This window comes from Daldinia decipiens (assembly GCF_022478715.1).
Source record: "Daldinia decipiens strain CBS 113046 unplaced genomic scaffold F4813scaffold_37, whole genome shotgun sequence".
NCBI lineage: Eukaryota > Fungi > Ascomycota > Sordariomycetes > Xylariales > Hypoxylaceae > Daldinia > Daldinia decipiens.
In genome coordinates this window covers 132,997-154,804 of record NW_026054580.1, presented here as the reverse complement: position 1 = coordinate 154,804, position 21,808 = coordinate 132,997, and the positions used below count along the sequence as shown (strand labels likewise).

Below are 21,808 nucleotides of genomic sequence, written 5' to 3'. Positions count from 1 at the left end.
TGGCCCAGCACATTAATACTGTTCATGGTCAAGGAGATAGGATGTGCCCGGTATGTAAAACTTCACTCTCCGTCTTTTCTCTTTTCTCTTGTTTAATCAGAGGTTATACTAATTCTTCTCTATCTCATCTAGTTCACTTCTTCCTAACTCATATTTAAGCCTCTAATAACATTTCTCTTTACCTAGGAGTGGAGGAACTCATATGAGCATTATCGCTACAGGACCTGGAGATCCCCTACACCGGCTACAGTCGAGTACAAATGCACCATGCACACTATGCCACCAGCTCTATACAAAATCCTCTATGATAGACTTGATACGCTGATAATAGTTATTCTAGATACTTTTACTATACCTACTGTTTAGGATATAGGTTTATAGATTTTTATACCATGGTGGAATCTTTGCATTTCATTTGCTTAAATCCGCATAGTTGGAACATATAAGATTTCCCAAGTTGGCCCTTATCCAGGCTCTCCTATATGAGTTTTGCCCTGTATAACCAATGAATGTAATATGATCAAAATTTATCGAAATAAGCTGCAACGTAACCCAGTGACATGGCAACAAAACTAGTGCCTGTCTTCTGTAGTTGTATATCTCTATCCTTTGTTGAATCTATCCATCTCTGAGATTACATCTTCCAGTTATCCTGGTCTCCAGCTTCGAGCACCTTTAATTCATTACATTCTCAACATATATAAGCATCATATACGGGTTCATCAGCTATAGATGGAACTAGAATGTATAACCTGGAACCTCTAGATAGCATAGGACTGAACATCATTATTGAAGAAGAAAAGGAGTATTTAAAGGAGATGGTTGCTAAAGAAGAGGCTTATATAGGTAAATAAAGCATCCTACCCCCTACCATGGAGATGAAACCCTTATCGCCTCGCTTTGTGCCTACTCATGCAACATGACCTCTTTGGCACCTTACAGTAGGGACTTAGGTATTTGCATAGTTCATGGTAGTAAAGATATGTTTTAGGTGGATAATTACAGTTTTTAGCCCTTGGTAATCACAAGGCGGCACAATCACACCCAGTATGGTCGAGCATAGACAAACAATCCCGAGCACGGATAACAAATAACAAGAAATAGCAGAGAGGGGAGGAATATAAAAATGGCGACTTGTGGTTATTAGTCTAAAGATGGGGTTTCGTTACGTTAGATATAAACTTCCCTTACACAGATACAATATACTACCCTCTTATATATTCCTACAGGGTGCTCTAGTCTATTCAAAGGGGTACTGATATGTGATAGACTCCCCAAGATCTAACTTAGCCTCTTTACAATTGTTGTAAGGATAATTTATTGGGAATGTACCTTTATTAAACCACCTGCTTTGGCTTCGACACCTGCTGGCGACGCGGTCAATCCGCCTTGGTTGTTATCAAGTTGCATGTTCGGAGGCGACCATTTATGGTGGCACATTAGTGCACAACCGACAAAACAAAAAAACGGATGAAAATTCATCCGATTGGCTGGCGTAAGCGCTATAATTATAGCGCACGTACCCACTAGAGGCCCTACAACTATAGGGGATTACAGTGAACAATCCGCTACAATTATAAGGCTTGTAAATATAAGGTTTTAATTGGCTGACACCTTGCCAGCTGTAGACAGCTGCTATGAGAACCTTAATTTAACTTCTGAAAATATCACTAAGTCCACTGTAATTATAGTGGACTTAGCGCATACAGCCACTATAATTACAATGGACTTAATGGATTTAATAAATTTCATTTTAGCTTCGGAGACTTTTTTTTAAAGCGCTATAACTTTAGCGCATATATCACTGTAATGCCCTGTATTTATAGTGGGATTTAGCGCATATAAGCGCTGTAAATATAGCACATATGCCAAGTCGGACGAATTTTCATCCGCTTTTTTTTGTTTTGTCGGTTATGTACTAATGGTGCACCGTAGACCATTTCAACCCTCCCTCCTCAAAAATATTACTCAGCCACTCTCGTCACTAACGCTGCCAACCCTCCTTGACCTTGCAACCTTTACCACGTATTGACATTATTGATCCACATTACTTTCATTGCCGGCCATCAACGTGATTGTCCCTAGTTCTTAGTCCATAGCCTACGGCTGATGTAACTGCTGCCAGGTGTAGACTTGTTATCATCGCCTCCTTTCACCACGCACATTTCTTTCGAACTTAAACAAGGCAAAATGGCATCGCCTCTTCACCGCCACCAATCATCACTTAAAAGCATCATCAACTTTTCTCCGGAACCACCCTTGGAGACAGAGCTGCGCGACCATGCCAGCCGGAGACTCCAGAGCATTTGTGAGCACTTCGACACTGGGATACCTCCTAGTGAAAGCTTCTACCAAGAAAACCCCACAGCCTTCCCCAGCCTTGCATTCTGCAGTCCAAGAAGCACAAGGGCAGGGAGGGCAACAGTATGTTGGAACCGGTCCCCGATTGTCAGCTCTTCGGAGGGACTGTCTTATCCGTGACCGTAATCGTTGTGTAATATCGCGAAAATTCGACCATGCCGAAGCGTGGGAACGCCGTAATACTCCTGGCGGCGCTCGAGACGATGAAGGGAACTTGCTAGAAAATGATCCAGATGACCCGGAATTTCTGGAAGTGGCCCACATCCTGCCACACTCCCTCACGAAAGTCAATCAGGGAGGTGAACTAGTATGTATCTTCTTCTCGAACGGTATTCTTAACTTAACTTTTCCATTAGGATCATTCTAAACAATCTGCACTTGCGATCCTTAACATGTTTGATGTGGGTGTTGCGGAACTAATTCAAGGTCCTGAAATTGACCGGCCACGTAACGCTATTACGCTCACTGCTCATCACCATCGGTCATTTGGTGATTTCCAGGTTTACTTTGAGCACGTTGCCAACAGAGATCATACTTACACGATCAAAACATTCTATCCCGGATACTTGGTCCGGCGAGCAGCATTTCCTATTACCCGTGAGTTTTATCTCACTTCCGAACGAACAATCGAACCTCCGTCACCTCGACTGCTAGCTCTCCACAGTGATATTGCCAATGTCCTCCATTTATCAGCAGCCGGTGATTATATCGATAAAATATACCGTGATATGGAAGAAAAAGGAGTGCAGGCGGATGGATCTACTCCGCTAGATCGGTTCATATCTCTTACCATCAACGAGAAACCCTCTTCTATCTGTACTTAAATAGTTAAGCAATAAGTAACAACTGATGACAATGAAATTCTAGCAGTGTGTCACAACAGTAGTTTGACATGGTGTGGCTAGGAGGCTGTAGCTTAGGATGAGTTGCTAGCTACGTATATGTGTAAAAGAGAAGTTCGTAGGGTTCTCTCCAGAGGAACTGCAATGGAGGCACGAGCTTTGAGAAAGAAGCTGCCTCAAGTGAATTTCGAGCTTGCGGTCTTCAGTACATATACACCATAGCATAGCTAATTACCTACCACTTGTCCCTCAGCTGAATTCATCTCCTGTTGTAATTCTTGTCAGACTCTTGTGCCCTTACAGATAATCTAAACATACCTAGGCTTCAAAGCATTAATGCTATGGAAAGGGGAGGCCATTATTCATTGGAGAGTTAGCACGATCTGCCTGCTATTTCTACTTTTGTTGTTATTCCTAGCTCTGCATCCTATGAAGTTTCCTTTTCCTGAGGTTAATTGTGGATGAGAGGCCATCCTCTTGCAGTTAGCAATTAATAATAGTTGAATCTTCTCATCTTTATGTGGCTATTTGGCCGACAATGGATACTTGCTAGGTGCCACCATTACTCCATACGGAAAATAAGACAATCTTCTCTCTTCACATAATAACTAACTAAAAAGGTGTCTTTAAAGTGAAAGTCATAGGGTCACATTCCAAGCCAATACAGTAGAGACTGTGCTAAGGGTATCATCTCCCAGAGACTTTGTAATGTAGGCGGGATTTGGCCCGTCTCGGCTGTCTCTAGTCAGTAAGACTTGATATTAGTACCTACCTAAGGTATCTCACTCAAGATACATAATGATAAGTCCGTGCATCAACACACCTTCCTGAGCATCGTACTTGCTAGGTTTGACTTTTCATGGCGATGAGGTGTCCTAAGGAAACCGCGATTTGTATGTGACTCAGTACCTACCCTTCATTTTACCCAGCAACGCCTACCGAAACAGCAGAAGATGTAGGATAGCTGTATTTCCCGCTAGTTGACCAGCTGGCAAGCCGACCGACAAGTTTCTCAACAGAAATCCTTCCGAGTGTATAAAAGAACGTGCCCATCTCCCACTCTTCGCCATTTTCTTCCAACTTCTTTCTAACTCATAAACTCATAACCAATCCTAACTTCTTCTAACAACACAATACCTATTCTATTACTCTACTCTAACCTATCCCAACATTTATTATCCTCCTTTAAATTCTCACATATATTTTCCGAAGTAATCGTTTAGGGAAAAGAGACGAGGACCTAAGGTCACCAAGTCAATGACAATTCATCACGCCAGCGGTATATTCAAACTCTCCTACCATTCCCCTTTGCTCTCTGAACTACATCTTCGTGCAGTACACGAGGCTGGAGATGATGGAGATCCTTATTGTTTTGTTGTGCTTCTTTAGCAAGCTTTGGTGAAATTCTCCTTTACATATGCAACCTTCCTCCCCTTCACATTAGCACTTATATCTACACTTTTCGCACTGCACCTACCTCTCCTTGAACATTATCACCTCTTTCTATTCTTTCAAAACTTCCTTTTCATACCATCCACATCCCATTTCTGTTGCTCTGCTACCACTACCCCGCAATGCGATATACACCGCCTTAGGTGGGCAAGACAACCTCAGGACTTTAGTCTATTTCAAAGCGCATGTTCCTTTGTTCTTTCCTATCCTTCAAACTTACATCATGTGCCCAAACATGTCTTGAACTGCAAGATGGCTAATTAAAGAATTCATAGAGCCTATCCCTACCCCACGACTTAATACATACTCCTAACCCACACACCCACTCACACACCAACTCCAACCTACCCATCTACCTAACCTCCCTAGGTATTCTACCTAATCTATCTAATCTACCAAACCCATCTCATGTATCATTCCCTAAGGTATGTCATTATCCTCTCTTTGGACTCTTGTATACTTGGCGCATATTGCCTTCTTCACTTTGCTGTCTCTCTTCACAAGCAACTCAACTTCCTACCCCTTGCAAACACTCTTCATTATTACATCTTCACATCACTTCCATCTTGTATATATCCTAGGTTACTAATTTTATATTTTTAGATGGCAATATCCGACTACAACCTTTCAACATCCGTCAACTTAATATCCTTTACCCTACCACAAATGTGGATTTTGGTATTAATCCACAAAAGTTCACGCAGCTAGTGATAAGTGCTAACACTTTTCCTTAACAGCACAACATCCTTTTCGTCGGTGTCTTGGCGTCTCTCATAAGACTGGACAATCAACATGCTCCCGGTCTCTATTTAATCTTCAACTCATAACTAAAACCCTTCAGGCCATCATCAAGCAGCCGCATAACTAATAAATATTAAGAAATATTTACTTGGTTGGAAAAAGCCATATGGTAGACTACATCGGTGTAAGAACGGACAGGATTCAGATCATGAATCAAAGAAATGTGTCTGGTGACAGAATGAGAGAATGGGCACTATCAACAGTCCAGGAATACTATCATGTAAGTCTTCGCTCCCTTTACCTACCTATTAAAAGAAGTCCAATTATTAACAATTTTATCTTAATAGCCGGATTCTCCAGTGTATCAACATCATCTCTATGAGATTCTCCCGATATTGCCTGGATGTTGGAGTGATAGTATGTTACGTAACAAACTGTCACTCCAACACTGATCAGTGATTGGCCGACAGGTCGATCACAGAACAGCAAGGAAAAACTCGCTACAACCTCACCGCAGCCCATGATGGCGGCGGCAATGGGAGGGAGACGTTATAACTGGGAAAAGCACATGCACGATAACTTTAGAAACATTAACATCGATACGAACCAAGCCAAAACAGCAACCCGAAAAGCTATAGACACGTATTGAGTAGAGAGATTTGCCGCATACGACGATAACCAATGCGACGGAGATCTCTAAGATATGTTTCAGACAAACTTCTACGGCTAGAGCGTGGGAGCATTTCACAAGATTAGCCCAACATTACGGAAAGAAATGAAGAAACACCTTATAAACCATGGGTTCTACATGCACCACCTGTCTCACTAGTCTCACCATAATCCCATTAGAGGGCTATTATTCTACTTACTTTAATGCCAGTCAATAATCGACAGCACCAAGTGAAGAGAGACAGAGGGCCCGATTCATGGTGGGATGCTAAACAAGGCCAAAGGCTATGGTGCCGCTATGAAGAACGGGAAACAAAATGTTCGTTCTTGTCTCTGAATGACCGCTCAAGGCAATCAACAATTCCCATATTTATACTCTTTAATCAACTCTATCACTGCCCATACAACGCGGGGCTAGTCTTTCATCGCAGCCTAGTCATGGCCTCAAATAGGATAACATGACTTCATAAATTATACATAAATTTTGAGATAATTACTTTTGTTTAAATTAATGAAGAATTTTATATGCTTCATGGAAATGCGGCGTTGTAGTCTCGAGTATTGCATATATGCATACCAAGGCCTAGATTTACATGTATATAGCATGAATTGGGTACGTAATGATATATGCATTACTCGAAGTAAAACTTTTTGCATCTAATTCAAAGCACATCATTGGCGTGTAAGTCAAATCATACATTATTCTCACAATCACAGAAAATAAGGGAACTTATTCATGACGGGTCATGAGAGGTCTCTATATCGTTCGTGGTCCTCTACGTCGGCCCTTGTTGGCGCGCCCGCCGCAGGTTCTAAAGCGATACAAATTCTCAGGCCGGACCAAACCAGCTGAAAAATCCAAGACTTCTCTCCCCAATTCCCCGGCAAGGACGCGATTTGCGCCATCTCCAACTGGATATGTGCATATAGGCTCGTTGAGGACAGCACTGTATAATTACTTGCTTGCGAAGGCCACCGGCGGCCAGTTCATACTTAGGGTTGAAGACACGGACCAGGTGAGTTCGAGTTGCTCCTAGAATTGAATGGTGGGTCGGTATTCTAACGTATCCTAGTCTCGAATCGTAGAAGATGCCGAGACGAGGCTATTCGAGGATCTAAAATGGGCCGGGTTGAGCTGGGATGAAGGTGCGAGATTTGCACTTGCATAGTAAACAACTCTTAATTCTCATTCGTGATTTCTTATAGGTCCCGATGTTGGCGGAGACTACGGCTCATATAAGCAGGTATTCCTATCATAGCTCACCACTCTATCATCTATCATCGCGATACTAACCCTGTTCAAAGTCAGAGAGGCTAGAGCTATATAACGAGCATGCGGAACAGCTGATAAACAAAGGCCTCGCTTATCGATGCTTCTGCACGCCCGAGGACTTGGATCAGATGAGATCCATAAACATCCAGGAGGGCAAGCAGCCTATCTACAACGGGATCTGCTCGCACATATCTCCAGATGCATCCGCGCGTCGGGCAAAAAACGGCGAGCCGCATTGCGTACGATTCAAATGCGGCCAGCAGCCTGTCGTCAACGACCTCGTCTATGGATACTACAAGAAGCCTACCGTAGAAGATGACTTCATCATTATTAAGCAGGACGGGTATCCAACCTACCACTTCGCCAACGTCGTCGACGACCATTCAATGGAGATCACGCACGTTATCAGAGGAGCTGTGAGTGGCATGCCAGCGCCATCCGTTGATATTCATACAGAATCATGGCTAACGAAGAGAAATCTAGGAATGGCTAGTATCTACACCCAGGCACGTAGCGCTGTACGAGGCCTTCGGATGGGAGATGCCCCTGTTCGCGCACGTCGGACTCCTGGTCAACGAGGAGAGGCAGAAGCTGAGCAAGCGCCACGGCGACGTCGACATCGCATCCTGGCGAGACCGCGGTATATTACCCAGCACGCTGCTCAACTACGTCATGCTGCTGGGCTGGAGCATGGGGAGGGGCGTCAAGGGGCAGCAGGAAGTCATGGATCTGAAAGACATGGTCAAAAGGGTAAGTGGCATAAAATCATATAAACAAGACAAAATGATATTAACTCGGAAATATAGTTCCATCTCGGCTTCACCAAGGGCGACATCACAGTCAACAACAAGCACGAGTACCTCCAAAAGGCGCACGTAAAGCGTCTCGCCCAAGCACACGGCCCATCACACGTCTCCCACATCCTCCTCCCGGTTCTCACATCCCGCGTGCAGAAATACGAAGACGCACGCAACGCAGACCCCGAAGACCCAATCCTAGACCCAGACCCAGACCCAACCCCAGGCGTCAACAGCAAAATCGTATCCGAGCTAGGCCCCATGGTCCCTCTCGCCAGCGACACCACCGCCACCGCAACCGCAACCGCAACCGCAACCGCAACCGTGTCCCAATCATACCTAGACCAAGTCCTCCAGGTCGACCTGCAAAACTACAAAGACGCCGAGACCTACGTATCGCGCAACCGGTTCCTGATCTGGCAAGTCCCCGAGTCGCTGTACCGCTCCAGTCTGCGGGAGGAGACGGCGAGCGTAGACCAGATCTACACGGACCGGGAGATAGGGACGCCTGTCGAGGAGGACTTGCAGGAAGATGAAGATGACGAGGACGAGGACGAGGAAGGCCGCTATCCGCAGACCGTCTCGGAGCTTACGGCCGCACTGCGCGATATCCTAGAGGCCTTGGAGGAGGAGGAGGAGTGGACCAAGACGGGAATCGAGGGTGCTATCTTGCCGTTCCTCAGATCTATATACGCCACGCCGAAGACTTCCGAGCCTGGCTCCAGTCACCAAGAGCCGCAGCTCTGGGGGTACCATCTCCTGCGCTGGGTCGTCGCCGGGTCGCGGCCCGGACCGTCGTTGATACCGAGTTTAGTTGTACTGGGCAAGGAGGAGACTATGAGGAGGGTAGACGAGGCGTATGAAGTAGCTAAAAGCGAAGAGGGCGAAGAGGGCGAAGAGGCCGAGTTGGAAGATTAGGTCAAGTCAAGTCAAGCTAAGTTAAGCCAAGTCTACGTTACATGTCTTGCTTCCATATCGACCACAAATCTAGACTAGGCAAAAAGGACGGTAGTTGGTCAAGTCGTGGAACGAAAAGGAGACTCGTGTATACCAGGTACAAAGCATCCTGTACTCTGTATTACTATTCTTACGTTTTTATAATCAGCCCCCCTTTTCCATCCGATGCCGAAAAACGCCGTCCAATGCTTCGTGTCTCGTAATAGCGGCCATACGACGCGTGCCATATCATATCATAACACTACAGAATTCGCATTTATTCCTGCGCGGTAGTAATTGTAGTATCCGGAGCTGGATCTGTAGCGGTGCTAGCAGTAGTAGTACCCCCCAGCCCGTTGAAAATCTTAGCCTTGACTTCGATAGCCATAAGCCCTTGCTTCTCGTTCATGGCGACGGAGTGGCTTGTGCGGGCAAGCTTCTCCATCTCCGCGTCGAGAGCCTTGCCTCCTGCACCGAGACCCCCCCTCGAGTTGCGCTGGCAAGACAGGGTGGCCTCCCGGATTTTGGAGCCTAGGTCTAGCATTTGCTTGTCGCCGTAGTCGCGGTTTGTCAGCAGCGGGTTCTGCGAAAGCGTCTGCACCCAGTATTTGCTCCACAGCAGCTCTAATAGGCTCGAGTCTAGCGTTGACTTGAAATGCGAGACTCCTAGGCTGTAGTACTTGCTCGCGTGGGCGCCGAAGTCTTTAGCTTTGGATAGCGGTACGGCTTGGCCGGAGGATGAGGAAGCGGATGGTTCGGTGGGCTGGTAGTTATCGGGATATGTGCGGAAGGCGCCGATCTCGACGCGGCCTGCGCTGATGGTACGATCGGGGTCGATGACCACTGCGACGAAAGGATCGTTGAATTTCTGCTGCATGCTCTGTGTGCCGACGTCCATGCCGCTGAGCCAGCAGCCGTAGCCGGGGTGGCTATGGTACCAACCCACAACATTCTCTTGACGACTGCCTTGGTCTCGAGAGAGCTGCAGGTATTGGATCATGTACTCGTTGGCGTCGTCCTGAGCATTAACACGCGTCTCCGTGCCCTCTACAGGAAGGCCAAAAGCATCTGTGATGACAATAGTATCGCCGTCCGTGTAGCCTTGCATCAAACCCATGACTTCGATAGAGCCTCCTGTTCTGGCGTGCATGACCATCTTGATGAGGGCGACGGCGCTGATGCGTACATGTTGGAAGTGGTTCGGGTTATCTTTCCAGGGCTTTGCGGAGTTTACTTCGGTTTGGCGGTCGTCCGAGTAGTTGTAAAGCGCGTCTCGTACGGGATCGACGAGCTTGATGTCGTTATCGAGCTCTACGCGGGGCTGTTCGTTAGTATAGCATTCCGTATAGGAAGAGGAGAAGAGAAACAGGGGAAATGCTTACCCCACGATCTCATTGCCACCTCCATCTTGGCTGGCTGGTTTATCGTGATCGCTAACAGTCAAAATTGGCTGATCGATGTAAGTTGTTGAAATGGGAAGTGCTGAAGATGAAGGATGATGTAGGATTGGGATGGATGTAGGCAGTAACGTGGGGTTGAAGATAAGGGATAAGAGATAATAAATAATAGATAAGAGAAGCTTTGGTAAAGACTGAGCTATTTGTTGCATATATTCGTCTAATCCCTGTCTAATGCATCTATCAGGTATCTTTATGCCTGATTTGGAATCTTTCAAGTTGTAAAAAAAGTCTTTATCGATAACACCTCAAATTTCGAGCCTCATCAAGGATCCACTTCTTTCTTGTTCATCTTCAAGATCGCGCAGTTGAACTCCGGGGAGAGACAGGGCAATTGTCACATCATGACCAGATCTTCCATAGCAAGGCCGCTACGGCAGGCCTTATCCAGACCACTAGTAAGTTCCCCAGGCGATGAAGTTCCAAAAACAACTTAATTGATTGACATCCCAAAGGTCCAACCACCGCGAAATACCCTGGCAGGTATCGTGAGCGCCCGCACGCAAGCCTCGGCGTAAGGCTCGACTTATAGTCCGAATGGGCCAATGCTTTCTAGTATACTAAATCAGATTTCAGAGCCGATCCTACTGCTGATTCGCAGTCCAGGCCTCCCCAGCTCGTGTATGTATACGGATTGGACCCCTCAGGCAATGCGCAATGACTTATGCAATTTCCAGAAACGAATTACCAGATCCCCGCGAAGAGAACGAGGTTCGACTTCCCAGAGCGGTCCAAGCTCTCTACCTCCAGCCCCTGCGACGAGAAGCCCAATACGGAGTCCCCTCGTGCGATTTGCAGCTGCGGTCTTTCAGCATACCCAACCTCGAGTTCTTCTGCGACTTTGCGCTCCGAGCCGCATACTACCTGAACCTCCCGGCATTCGGCCCGGTGCCTCTTCCTAAGATCATAGAGCGATGGACGGTGCCGAGGAGTCATTTCATCTTCAAGAAGTCGCAGGAGAACTTTGAAAGAATCACGAGGAGGAGATTGATCCAGATTAGAGACGGACATCCCGAGACGGTACAGATCTGGCTGGCCTACCTGCAGAAGCACGCATACTACGGTATCGGTATGAAGGCAAACGTGTGGGAGTTTGATAGTATTGGTGAGTTTGGCATTGTTCAAGTCGTTATGGTGCTATGGTTAGGTACGGTTGGCTAATTTGGACATACAGGCACTGGTAAGAAGGCGGATGAACAAGAGAAGTCTCTACAGGAGATAGTAGAAAAGAAGATGGAGAGCTTTGGCAGAGACAAGACACTGGGCACGGTAGAGAAGGTGAAGGAGTTGCTGGCTAGCGAGAGGTTTAAGCATACGAGATAGACGGTATAGTGTATGCTGTCTCATCTGTACAATGAAGTTAATATACTTATTGCAACACACAATTGAATACGTGTAGCTACCAATGAATTGCATGTTACTCTTGAAGCTATTCACAGCTTGACGTATTTGTTTTTCTTTTTCTTATAGTTGAATGATATCGAGAACTAAGAACTGAGAACAATGTAGTTACAGTGTATACACAGTATGCATCTACTGTGATTAGTCTAAAATTCGTCTCATTCCAGAATCTTTTCAATTATCCGACTTACACACAATAATACGAACGATACGAACGCTTCAAGGTCTTGCTCTCATAATTGAGCTTGGACTATTGGTATAAACAATCACAGTGGTAAGATGTCTATATTTAATATTTCATAGAATTCATTACTGATCAATTGCACAGGTCTTTTCTTTTAAGCCAGCAAGCAAATAGCCTCGAAACTCATCTCAGACTTCAGTGCAAAGTATTGAGATATCGTAGGCTTTTAAGGGCTTAGGCGTCGGAGTAGATGCGCCGAACACTCGGTGCCCGCTGCAGGCCCCTGGCTGGCCTAACGCGAAGACAGGTCATATACTCAGCAGCACGGCAGCAAAGACGTAACGAGTCTACTATTATTGGCAGCGATGCCAGTGCCGATGAGCAGAGTAAAGTGGCGACGGAACAGAAACCGAACGTTATCTTCTCCGGCATCCAGCCCACTGGTGTTCCTCATTTAGGAAACTACCTAGGGGCATTGCGGCAATGGAGGAAGCTTCAGGACGATGCGAAGCCCGAGGATATACTGCTCTTCTCCGTCGTAGACCTGCACGCCATCACCATGCCCCAAGACGCCAATGCCCTACGTCTGCGGCGCCGCGAGATGCTAGCCGCGCTACTAGCCATCGGCCTCGATCCCGATAAAGGGTCTACGATATTCTTCCAGAGCTCCGTGCCTCAGCATACCGAGCTCATGTGGATTCTCAGCTGTACGGCGTCGATGGGGTATCTGGGGAGGATGACGCAGTGGAAGGTTGGTCTTCTGTTACCCCTTTACTCTTTTATAATCCGTGATTACTTGCCACGTCTAGGTACCTAGATATGAGTTGTCTAACGTGAAGTGAATGTCCAGAGCAAACTCCAGATAAACAACAAAGCAGGCGATCTCGAAGAAGCCGCCCTAACCAAGTTAAAGCTGGGCTTATTCTCATACCCCGTGCTCCAAGCAGCCGATATCCTAGTACACCGTGCAACACACGTCCCCGTCGGCGACGACCAGCGGCAGCACCTAGAATTCGCGCGCGAGTGCGCGACTAATTTCAACCACACGTTCAAGAACATCCTCGTTCCGCCCGAGACCATGACCAGTACGTTCCCCTTCTTCTTCCTCCTCTTCTTCTTCTTCTTCTACTACTACCACTACCATCCCCATCCCCTCCCCTTCCCTTTCCCATATATATAGGTATATATATATATATTCTCTCTCTCTCTCTCTCTCTCTCTATCTCTCAAAAAGACACATTAACCAACCAAACCACCCCCGCAGCCCCCTCCCCCCGCATAATGTCCCTAACCAACCCCGAATCCAAAATGTCCAAATCAGCACCCAACCACCGCTCCCGCATAGTCATCACCGCCCCCCCCAACGAGATCCGCACCCGCATCATGAGCGCCGTAACCGACATCCACAACGCCGTGACCTACGACCCCGAAACCCGCCCCGGCGTCGCCAACCTGCTCGAGCTGCTCTCGCAGTGCGGCTCCGCCCAGGGAACCCCGCCTCGTCGCCTGTCCCCCAACGAGCTGGCCGTCCAGCTTTCCGGCGCCAAGCTCAAGGATTTGAAGGAGCTGGTCGCCGAGGCCGTGTGCGTGGAGCTGCACGGCGTGAGGGACCGCCATGACGAGCTGTTGGATCGGAAGGGCGGCAAGTGGCTTGATGAGATCGAGGCCGAGTGCGCCGAGGTGGCGAGGCGGAATGCGGAGGAGACGATGAGGATGGTAAGGGATGCGGTTGGGTTGGGGCCGGCGGCGCGGCTTACCTAGGCTGTTGGTGTATGAGAATAGAAAAGCACGTTAGAGAAGCTAAAGACGTGTGACGTGTATTATACACGTTAGCTACTACGATAGATGCGACATCGTCATAGTAAACATCTGTGGTATTATTCACAACTTCACTACGAACTACTGCGGCGAAATTACGCAATTGACAAAATTACCGCGTGATGAATTCAGCATTTTATTTTAGACGTAACCTAATCTAGAATTGCACACTGGATCTTGTCCAATCTGTAATAACCTTCACGCCGGCTAGCCTGAACAATGCTGACAGTGATATTCCGAGTGAGGTCATCACGATGTATACGCAAAGTTGGACCCTCTACAAGCTAGCCAAAAGGTGCGAACGAGAGCATTAGTTGCTCGCTGACCACGTAGCCTGTGCCGAAATGTCAGTCCTCATACGACGTGTCGGTAAACAATTATGTTAAACTTACATAATTACTTTCTTGAGGAATAATTCCTTGTCCTCTGGTGACACCTTATCGCTGGGGAAGGCCGGATCTTGTAAGGCTGCTCCCAACCACTGGCGGGCATTGACCTGCTGTGCTACTAACTTCTTGAGCGGCTCGCTAAGCTTGTCGAGCTCGCTTCTCGCCGCCTTTCCCCCGATATTCTGTATGAGTGACTCAGATAACTTAGGGCCTAGATATGTTATCGCGTTTTCCACAATAGCTCTAGTATTCTCATCGGTTACCTGGAGTGAAATAAATGTAGACTGATAATATCCACATAGTTAGTTTCACAACTATTTCTTATACTTTTAATGGGGACTAACCCAGAAATCTGCCGCTGCTGCTTTGGGTAATGGCTCGTTTCCATTTAGCAGCTTGATAGCGAACATGAAGAGAAACTCAAGCATGTTTGCTGGTTGGGACATGAGTATCTCTGGGCGCTTCGACATAACCCTCTGGGCAAATTCAATGCCATACTGTGCCAGTTCGGGGTCTTGCTCAGGTTCTACAATAACGTTAATGATATATCATGAGTGAGGAATCGATCGACAACTGAACAAAGACCCGTAAAGGAGCTATCAGCACCTTAAATACTAGAATGGCGACTCACCCGAAAGTTGATTCAGTAAGCTAAAAACCCATGGTAAGAGTTGACTGAGGACCTCTGATATGTGGTTCTTTTGGTTTCCGCTGTTAAGAGACGTGATAAATACACTTGCTGTATTAACCACTGTAGCAACACGATTATTCCATCTGCTCGTGATGAACTCGGTGACCATCTGTGGAGGAAATACGAACGGCCCAGGCTCGGTTTCTGAGAAGCCAGCACGAAGAATGCTACAGATAACGTCGATAACTTCGCTATTACTCGAAAATATCTCCTTAAGCCTAACGAGAATGTTCTGAAACCACTATCAGCCACCTCGTTCAAAACAACGTAGAAAATACTTACCATGATATCAACTTGTATCTGTTGCAAGTCAGAATTGGATGACACTTGAGTGCTTTCGTCGCCAGCTTCCAGATCTACAAGGGATTCAGACGGTGCTTGAATTCCTTTGGCGATGCTACAAAGGCAGCGAAGAGCTCGAGTGGCTAGATTCAATGATATCTCAGACGCCGGAACGGGTGCGTCCGGGCGCTGTGCAAAGTCATAGGCTCGTATTATCACCTATGCTACATTAGAAACCAGCTATCACCGGCTAAATCACACTACTATCGTTTTAAACATAGAAAAACTTACTGGGTTGTCAGGAGGCAAGAGAGATCCTTCGCCATAAGACGAGAGTTGCAAACTAGTCTCGACATCTACCCCGACCATGGTGAGCAACCTCTTAAAGGCGTTCGCCTTCTGCGTATCCTCGGGGACTGCCTGTATGATCGATGCAATAGCACCAACAACCCTCTCTTCGGCTAGCGAGTCAAGTTCACTGCCGCGTAGCGTTCCGTATTGTTCGAGGAATGTATTAACTTCAGGGGTTAAAATTGATCGACAGGACGAGCAGAGTGTGTAGATCGATTTCGACGAAGGCAGTGCGAGATGCCTATCACCTACCGCGCTAAAGAGTAAATTTAAAGCAGCCGGTAAGAATTCTGCGTGATGGCCAAAGTATTCTGAGTAACGTTCTATGAGGGCAAGACACGTCTGTCTCGCCCGTACGGGTACTACGCTCTGCCCTTGACATAACAAATCAAATAGCGATGAGCCGAATATTTGAGTTAATATGTCGTCGAATGAACTTTCATCCGGCAGGCAATCAGAGAGGGAGCCTAAGCAAAAGGCTGCAGCTTCAAGCTCTGCCCAGGCCGATCTTGGCAAGGCTTCCAGCATGTTTTTCGCAAAGATGGAGACTAACTCTTTGCCAATTATCGTATATACGGACTGCAGAAAATCGGCAACGTCCTTTCGTGCATCTCCAAAGGCGACTCTTTCCGTGGAGTCCCAAGAATTATAAACAGTGATGTGAGGGTACTGTATCTTGCGCGAGCTCTCCGAGACGGCCTGCATTATTTGCAATACCGGTGGTTTATCCCATTGCCTCTCTCTGGTTGAGTCTTCGTATAAAGTCCCCACTAGGATTTCAACGAAGGTTCCCCAGAATTCGAGAGCTGGAACGAATATCCTATCATCCACCCCTGGGTACCCCTTTGCGCTCAACAAGCCGGCTAGCATTGCAAGGAAACGTTGGGCTCTTTCGTTGTTCCCATCTTCCAAATCTTTTGCCTGGGCATTGCCGAAGGACAGCATAAAAAGCCCAAAATGGACGTCGTCGTCATCCATCTCCTCACTTTCGATCAGGCTACGATATCTGTCCCGGGCCCAGTCACTTTCAAATACTGAGTATAGGGATTCGATGTGATCTCTAACGAAGAATGATGGCCAATCTTCTAAAGCATCAGTAAGGAGCCCAACGGCAACGTCATAGAGCTCGGCGTGTGGGAGACAGTTAATAACAGGGCCAACTAGTTTCCGAAACTGCTGGATTAATGGCTGTTTGGAACTTCGTTGGACATATTGAAGCCATGCTTGCAGGCAACTTATAGAATCCGCCGGACGGGTATTGCAGTCGTTGGCAGGTTTAATACCATGAACCAGGAGTACCACAACGTCAGCGGCATTGTTCGCCAGCCGCTCGTGAAGGGGGATATACTTGACAGGCTTAGTGTCAATCTTCTCTGCCTCGCTAGGCAAGATTTGTGCAAACCATGACACCGCGTATAAGTTTTCAACGTCCAACAACTGGACTATATCCTCGTAGGGAGAGGCATTATCAGCATCTTCGATAGGTACATAGATGCGGCTATCTAAGCAATATGAAAGATGGCGTATGCATCTGGGCCAGGTATGCGAGTAGTGGATAAAGTAGGTGACTAAAGTACTGCAAAGTTTCTTAACGACGAAACCCGCCGTTCCATCTCTTAGGGAAGTGATAAGGAAGCCGATGAGCTTCTGAAGAACGGATACTGAGTCCTCATCCGATAAACTATCTGCGAGTGAGCAACAGGAGTTTCAGACAACCTATCAGAGAATTACCTTTCGGTGTTTAATTTCACGGTGAATGTTAATGCACCGAAAAACTTGACATTCTGATCTGGTCGGCTTAGTAGGCCATCTGCAAGTTGCCACCCACCAGGAGATTTTTGGAGGGTCTGAAGGATTTCTTGGATGCGGGAGATAGTGTGAGGGGGGTTTGGCTTATACAGCTCATGAACCAACTATAAAGAGTGTTAATATAACAGCCCAGGAAATCCAAATAGTCTCCCTATAATAATTCTCTGAATTCTATTGCCTAGGTCTATCATCTAGGTAGTGAAAAGATTAAGATTATGATAATATGTCAACTTACATGCTCGACTTCAGGTAGAGTAATAGTTTCAATCGATATGTTTTCCATGGTCGTTTTGGTTTTCGTGAGCTGCCTCATCCATATCGAGAAACTGACGGGTTGCGAGTTTTGAGTATGGAATCTGAAGGTAGGTAGTTCATCCGTGCGCAGAAGCAAAGATGCTTGTAGAGTTAAACAGACGAGGCTGAAATAGGCGTTAATCAAGAGTCCCCTGTAAAAATTTAGATGTATGTACAATACGGAATAAGTAACTAACAATTTGACAGATTAACGACGTGTCTATTCTCTACCTTAGATACTCATAACATAAAGTAAGAAGGCTATCGACCAATTCCAGTTCATTAGCTTTCTCTAAGTGTAACGGGAGCCAAGAATTGAGACGGGCGGATGAGTGATTGGAATTCGCTATGCGCTTTGCTTTAAACGTCATCCCGCAAACCTGGAAGGTACCGACAAACTTATACCTACATAAGGTACAAGGGTTTAGTGCCCAATTTTGATAGTGGGGTTCCATTCCCGTCTACCTATGTATGTAGGTACCTAACCTAGGTATCTATATAATATGGAGGTACATATATACTTCGCACATGCCGGTACAAACCCTAAATTGTGAAGGGATAGGAGGTACTCCTAGGATATCATATTATTCTCCGAAGTCCATCCATATTCTGTGTATCCAGCAGAATTAATTGTTCAATTCCGAAGTACCGATGAGGAATATCCACTTACCTACATACCTAATGTTAGGAGTACCTACCTACCGTTACATATGTACCTAGGTACTTCCAGCCCACCAAAGTTCCAAGGTTCTCCATTCCACCTTTTCTCAAGTCACCTCAAGATCTAACTTCTCTAACCTTAGCAACTTCAACCCCCGAGATCTACTGTTTATAAAAGACACCGGCTGGGAGTATTGACTAGGTACTGGATTCTAATGGATTCGACCTCTCAATAATACAACTAGATTTATTAGGGCCATTTACGCCCTGGTTTGCCGTATCTTATAGTTGGTTTCCTAAGCTAGACTCTGCTGGGTTGCGGCAGTTGGTGTTCGGCAATATCGTTGCAGTTGATGCCGATAAGAATTTTTTTGTCTTCTTGCGCATTGTATATGCCTCTGAGGACTACGCTTTCGTCTATCGTTAAGACACCTAGACTCGGATATCGACTGTGGAACCTTCGGGCTTCGCCGACAACTACGCCACACCCCATCTATCGGTTTCAGAGCACTGCTACATCTATCGAGATGGAAAAGGTCGACACGACCGCTCGCCTTACCGAGCTCCGCAAGCTTATGAGCGAGAAAAAAGTTGACGTGTATAGTAGGCTAGCTAATGCATCATGTTCTTGACTTCCTTGGGTTTTGGCGACTGACGGTTTTCTTAAGTCGTCCCGTCCGAGGATAGCCACTCTTCCGAGTATATTGCCCCGTGTGATGCTCGACGTGCCTTTATTTCCGGATTCACTGGGTCTGCAGGCTGCGCTGTTATTACTCACGAGAAAGCTGCCTTAGCTACAGATGGTCGGTACTTTAACCAAGCATCTAAGCAGCTTGACGACAACTGGCACCTATTGAAACAAGGTCTCCAGGATGTTCCAACCTGGCAGGAATGGTCTGCAGAGCAGGCTGCAGATGGTAAAGTCGTGGCTGTAGATCCGACTTTATTGACCAGTGGTGCTGCCAAGAAGCTCTCGGAGAAGATCAAGAAGAGCGGGGGCAAGGACCTGGAGCCGGTTGAAGTAAATTTAGTCGATATAGTTTGGGGTGACGATCGACCGTCTCGACCCAACGAACCCATAGTTGTTCTGAGCGAGAAATTCAACGGGAAGGACGTCAAGACGAAGCTTACCGAACTTCGAAAGGAGCTTGAGAAGAAAAATTCGATTGGATTCGTCGTCTCGATGCTTGATGAAATTGCCTGGCTGTTCAACCTTCGAGGAAACGACATTCCATACAACCCGGTCTTCTTCTCGTACGCTATCGTGACCGCCGATGAGGCTACACTATATGTTGACTTGTCCAAGCTAAGTAGCGAGGGCCAATCATACCTTGCGGAGAACGGCGTTGTTATTAAGCCATATGAAGATATTTTTAACGACGCCTCCGTGCTTCGCCAGTCAGTCGAAATTAAGGAGTCAGGAGAAGCCAGCAAGAAAATCCATATCTCAAATCGAGCATCGTGGGCTTTGAAGCGAGCGCTTGGTGGCGAAGATACGGTAGATGAAATCCGAAGCCCCGTTGGTGATTCCAAGGCTGTGAAGAATGAAACCGAGTTGGAAGGAATGAGAGCATGCCATATCAGAGATGGTGCAGCTCTAATTGAGTACTTCGCCTGGCTTGAAGACCAGCTTGTAGCAAAGAAGGCGACTATTGATGAAGTTGTAGCTGCGGATAAGCTCGAAGCTCTACGTGCGAAGCAGAAGGACTTTGTTGGACTTTCTTTCCCCACGATATCATCGACAGGGCCAAAGTAAGTATATGTATTTCTAAGACTGCGTCGTAACCTAGCGATCCTAACTACCCCAACCTAGCGCCGCCGTTATTCACTACAAGCCGGAGCCTGGAAGCTGTTCAATCGTTGATCCCAATGCTGTTTACCTGTGCGATTCCGGGGCTCAGTATCTCGATGGCACTACGGACACAACTCGAACATTACACTTTACCAATCCTACTGAGGCTGAGATCGAAGCTTATACGCTCACGTTGAAGGGAAATATTGCCCTAGACAGAGTTGTGTTCCCTAAGGGGACAACGGGCTTTGCACTAGATGCCCTCGCACGCCAACATCTATGGGTACGTCTAAATTCTCACTCTGTGAACTACCAATTTTGCTTACTCAGTGATTTAGCTTCAAGGGCTTGACTACCGTCATGGTACTGGCCATGGTGTTGGTTCGTATCTGAATGTGCATGAAGGGCCAATCGGTATCGGTACGAGAGTACAGTACTCAGAAGTTGCTCTATCGGCTGGAAATGTCATCTCCAACGAGCCTGGCTATTACGAGGACGGCTCATTCGGTATTCGGATCGAGAATATCATTATGGTCAAGGAAGTACAGACCAAGTACAAGTTCGGCGATAAGCCATACCTCGGCTTCGAGCATGTTACCATGGTGCCGTACTGCCGCAAACTCATCGACCCTAATCTTCTGACGAGCGAAGAGAAGGCATGGCTGAATGACTATAACGCTGACATCTGGAATAAGACAAAAGGGTACTTTGAGAATGACGGGTTGACCACAGAGTGGCTGAAGAGGGAAACGCAACCTTTCTGAAATTGAGGCTTATTTCCCCTTCTGATTCTATCTGTCGATTGCTATTTACCTAGATAGGTACCTAAGGTATGCGAAGAGCTAGAATTGCATAAAAGCAGACATTGCGAAGAATAGTCCAAAAGATAAATTAAATGCTGGATTCTTCTCCAAGGCCTTTAATATGCGTGAATTACCCAACCGTTGCTTTAACTTTAGCTGTTTTACTAGATCAAGACCATATCTCGAAGCCACCTAGATGAGGTTAGAGCCAAGATGTTTAAGATGAATGTTTTAAGCTACGCACCTGGACGACTACCGCGGTGAGACCTATAAGTAGTACCAACGTCCGTGAGAAAATACTAATAAGGAGTCCTGAGATGAACCCTATAATCTCTTTTAGTTTAAAATACTAGTTTAAAATACACGGGCATGCCCAAACTCGACCAACCTGTAATGCTCCCGCCAGAGAGCTGCTTTAAGAGATCAGGGTCTAAGCTCTCTTTCGTAGGAGGAAGACTGCTCATCGGCCGCGGGGTATCTCTCGCATCCATTCTCAGCTTCGGCTGTCTGAACGTCACCATACTCGTTCCAAGGGATAGGCCGACGATGCCGGCGCCGAGGGCATGGCGCGGCATGAAGGTTCGTGTTCGTGTGAGCAGTCTTGCCGACATCTTATAAGCGTCTGAGTTAGATAGGTAGGTAGGTACTGAAGGTGACGTGAGGCGAGAGCTATGTATATCCGACCAATTACGAGTTTTTAAGATTTATATGACTTGAATTAAAATAGATACGGTTCAAATAGAATTGACGAATGCGGTCTGTATTAATAGGAGCTTCGGATTGCTTTTGCTTTTTCTAGCTATTGA

The 21,808-nt window shown here is 46.6% G+C and overlaps 7 protein-coding genes across 7 annotated transcripts; 4 read left to right on the top strand and 3 right to left on the bottom strand.

Annotated features, from left to right (window-relative positions):
- Positions 1-6,669: 6,669 nt before the first annotated feature.
- F4813DRAFT_208348 (uncharacterized protein) lies at positions 6,670-9,201 on the top strand. The gene is made up of 6 exons (XM_049239625.1): positions 6,670-7,081; positions 7,139-7,211; positions 7,272-7,309; positions 7,371-7,754; positions 7,822-8,088; positions 8,145-9,201. Exons 1-6 carry the CDS (start codon positions 6,812-6,814, stop codon positions 9,051-9,053), a joined length of 1,941 nt encoding a protein of 646 aa, XP_049096391.1. The 5' UTR covers positions 6,670-6,811; the 3' UTR covers positions 9,054-9,201.
- On the bottom strand, positions 9,201-10,619 carry F4813DRAFT_208358 (Mov34-domain-containing protein). The gene is made up of 2 exons (XM_049239626.1): positions 10,454-10,619; positions 9,201-10,382 (listed from the first exon to the last, which is right to left on the bottom strand). Exons 1-2 carry the CDS (start codon positions 10,476-10,478, stop codon positions 9,349-9,351), a joined length of 1,059 nt encoding a protein of 352 aa, XP_049096390.1. The 5' UTR covers positions 10,479-10,619; the 3' UTR covers positions 9,201-9,348.
- A 185-nt stretch (positions 10,620-10,804) lies between these two features.
- On the top strand, positions 10,805-11,931 carry F4813DRAFT_370753 (ribosomal protein S10). Its single transcript, XM_049244561.1, has 5 exons — positions 10,805-10,926; positions 10,984-11,042; positions 11,105-11,149; positions 11,206-11,633; positions 11,703-11,931. The coding sequence occupies exons 1-5, from the start codon at positions 10,873-10,875 to the stop codon at positions 11,849-11,851; spliced, it is 735 nt and encodes a 244-aa protein (XP_049096389.1). The 5' UTR covers positions 10,805-10,872; the 3' UTR covers positions 11,852-11,931.
- A 190-nt stretch (positions 11,932-12,121) lies between these two features.
- On the top strand, positions 12,122-13,998 carry F4813DRAFT_370751 (putative tryptophanyl-tRNA synthetase). The gene is made up of 4 exons (XM_049244560.1): positions 12,122-12,203; positions 12,258-12,864; positions 12,964-13,198; positions 13,378-13,998. Exons 2-4 carry the CDS (start codon positions 12,364-12,366, stop codon positions 13,872-13,874), a joined length of 1,233 nt encoding a protein of 410 aa, XP_049096388.1. The 5' UTR covers positions 12,122-12,203; positions 12,258-12,363; the 3' UTR covers positions 13,875-13,998.
- Positions 13,999-14,043: 45 nt separating this feature from the next.
- Positions 14,044-18,108, bottom strand: F4813DRAFT_370748 (ARM repeat-containing protein). The gene is made up of 8 exons (XM_049244559.1): positions 17,689-18,108; positions 17,376-17,557; positions 15,585-17,325; positions 15,294-15,512; positions 14,952-15,243; positions 14,665-14,846; positions 14,324-14,604; positions 14,044-14,265 (listed from the first exon to the last, which is right to left on the bottom strand). Exons 1-8 carry the CDS (start codon positions 17,764-17,766, stop codon positions 14,181-14,183), a joined length of 3,060 nt encoding a protein of 1,019 aa, XP_049096387.1. The 5' UTR covers positions 17,767-18,108; the 3' UTR covers positions 14,044-14,180.
- Positions 18,109-18,934: 826 nt separating this feature from the next.
- On the top strand, positions 18,935-20,963 carry F4813DRAFT_382654 (Creatinase/aminopeptidase; the record flags this gene model as incomplete). The annotated part of the gene is made up of 4 exons (XM_049245838.1): positions 18,935-19,010; positions 19,076-20,159; positions 20,221-20,482; positions 20,538-20,963. 4 exons carry the CDS (start codon positions 18,935-18,937, stop codon positions 20,961-20,963), a joined length of 1,848 nt encoding a protein of 615 aa, XP_049096386.1.
- On the bottom strand, positions 20,460-21,753 carry F4813DRAFT_370739 (uncharacterized protein). The gene is made up of 3 exons (XM_049244558.1): positions 21,391-21,753; positions 21,247-21,326; positions 20,460-21,194 (listed from the first exon to the last, which is right to left on the bottom strand). The coding sequence occupies exons 1-3, from the start codon at positions 21,611-21,613 to the stop codon at positions 21,042-21,044; spliced, it is 456 nt and encodes a 151-aa protein (XP_049096385.1). The 5' UTR covers positions 21,614-21,753; the 3' UTR covers positions 20,460-21,041.
- Positions 21,754-21,808: the final 55 nt, after the last annotated feature.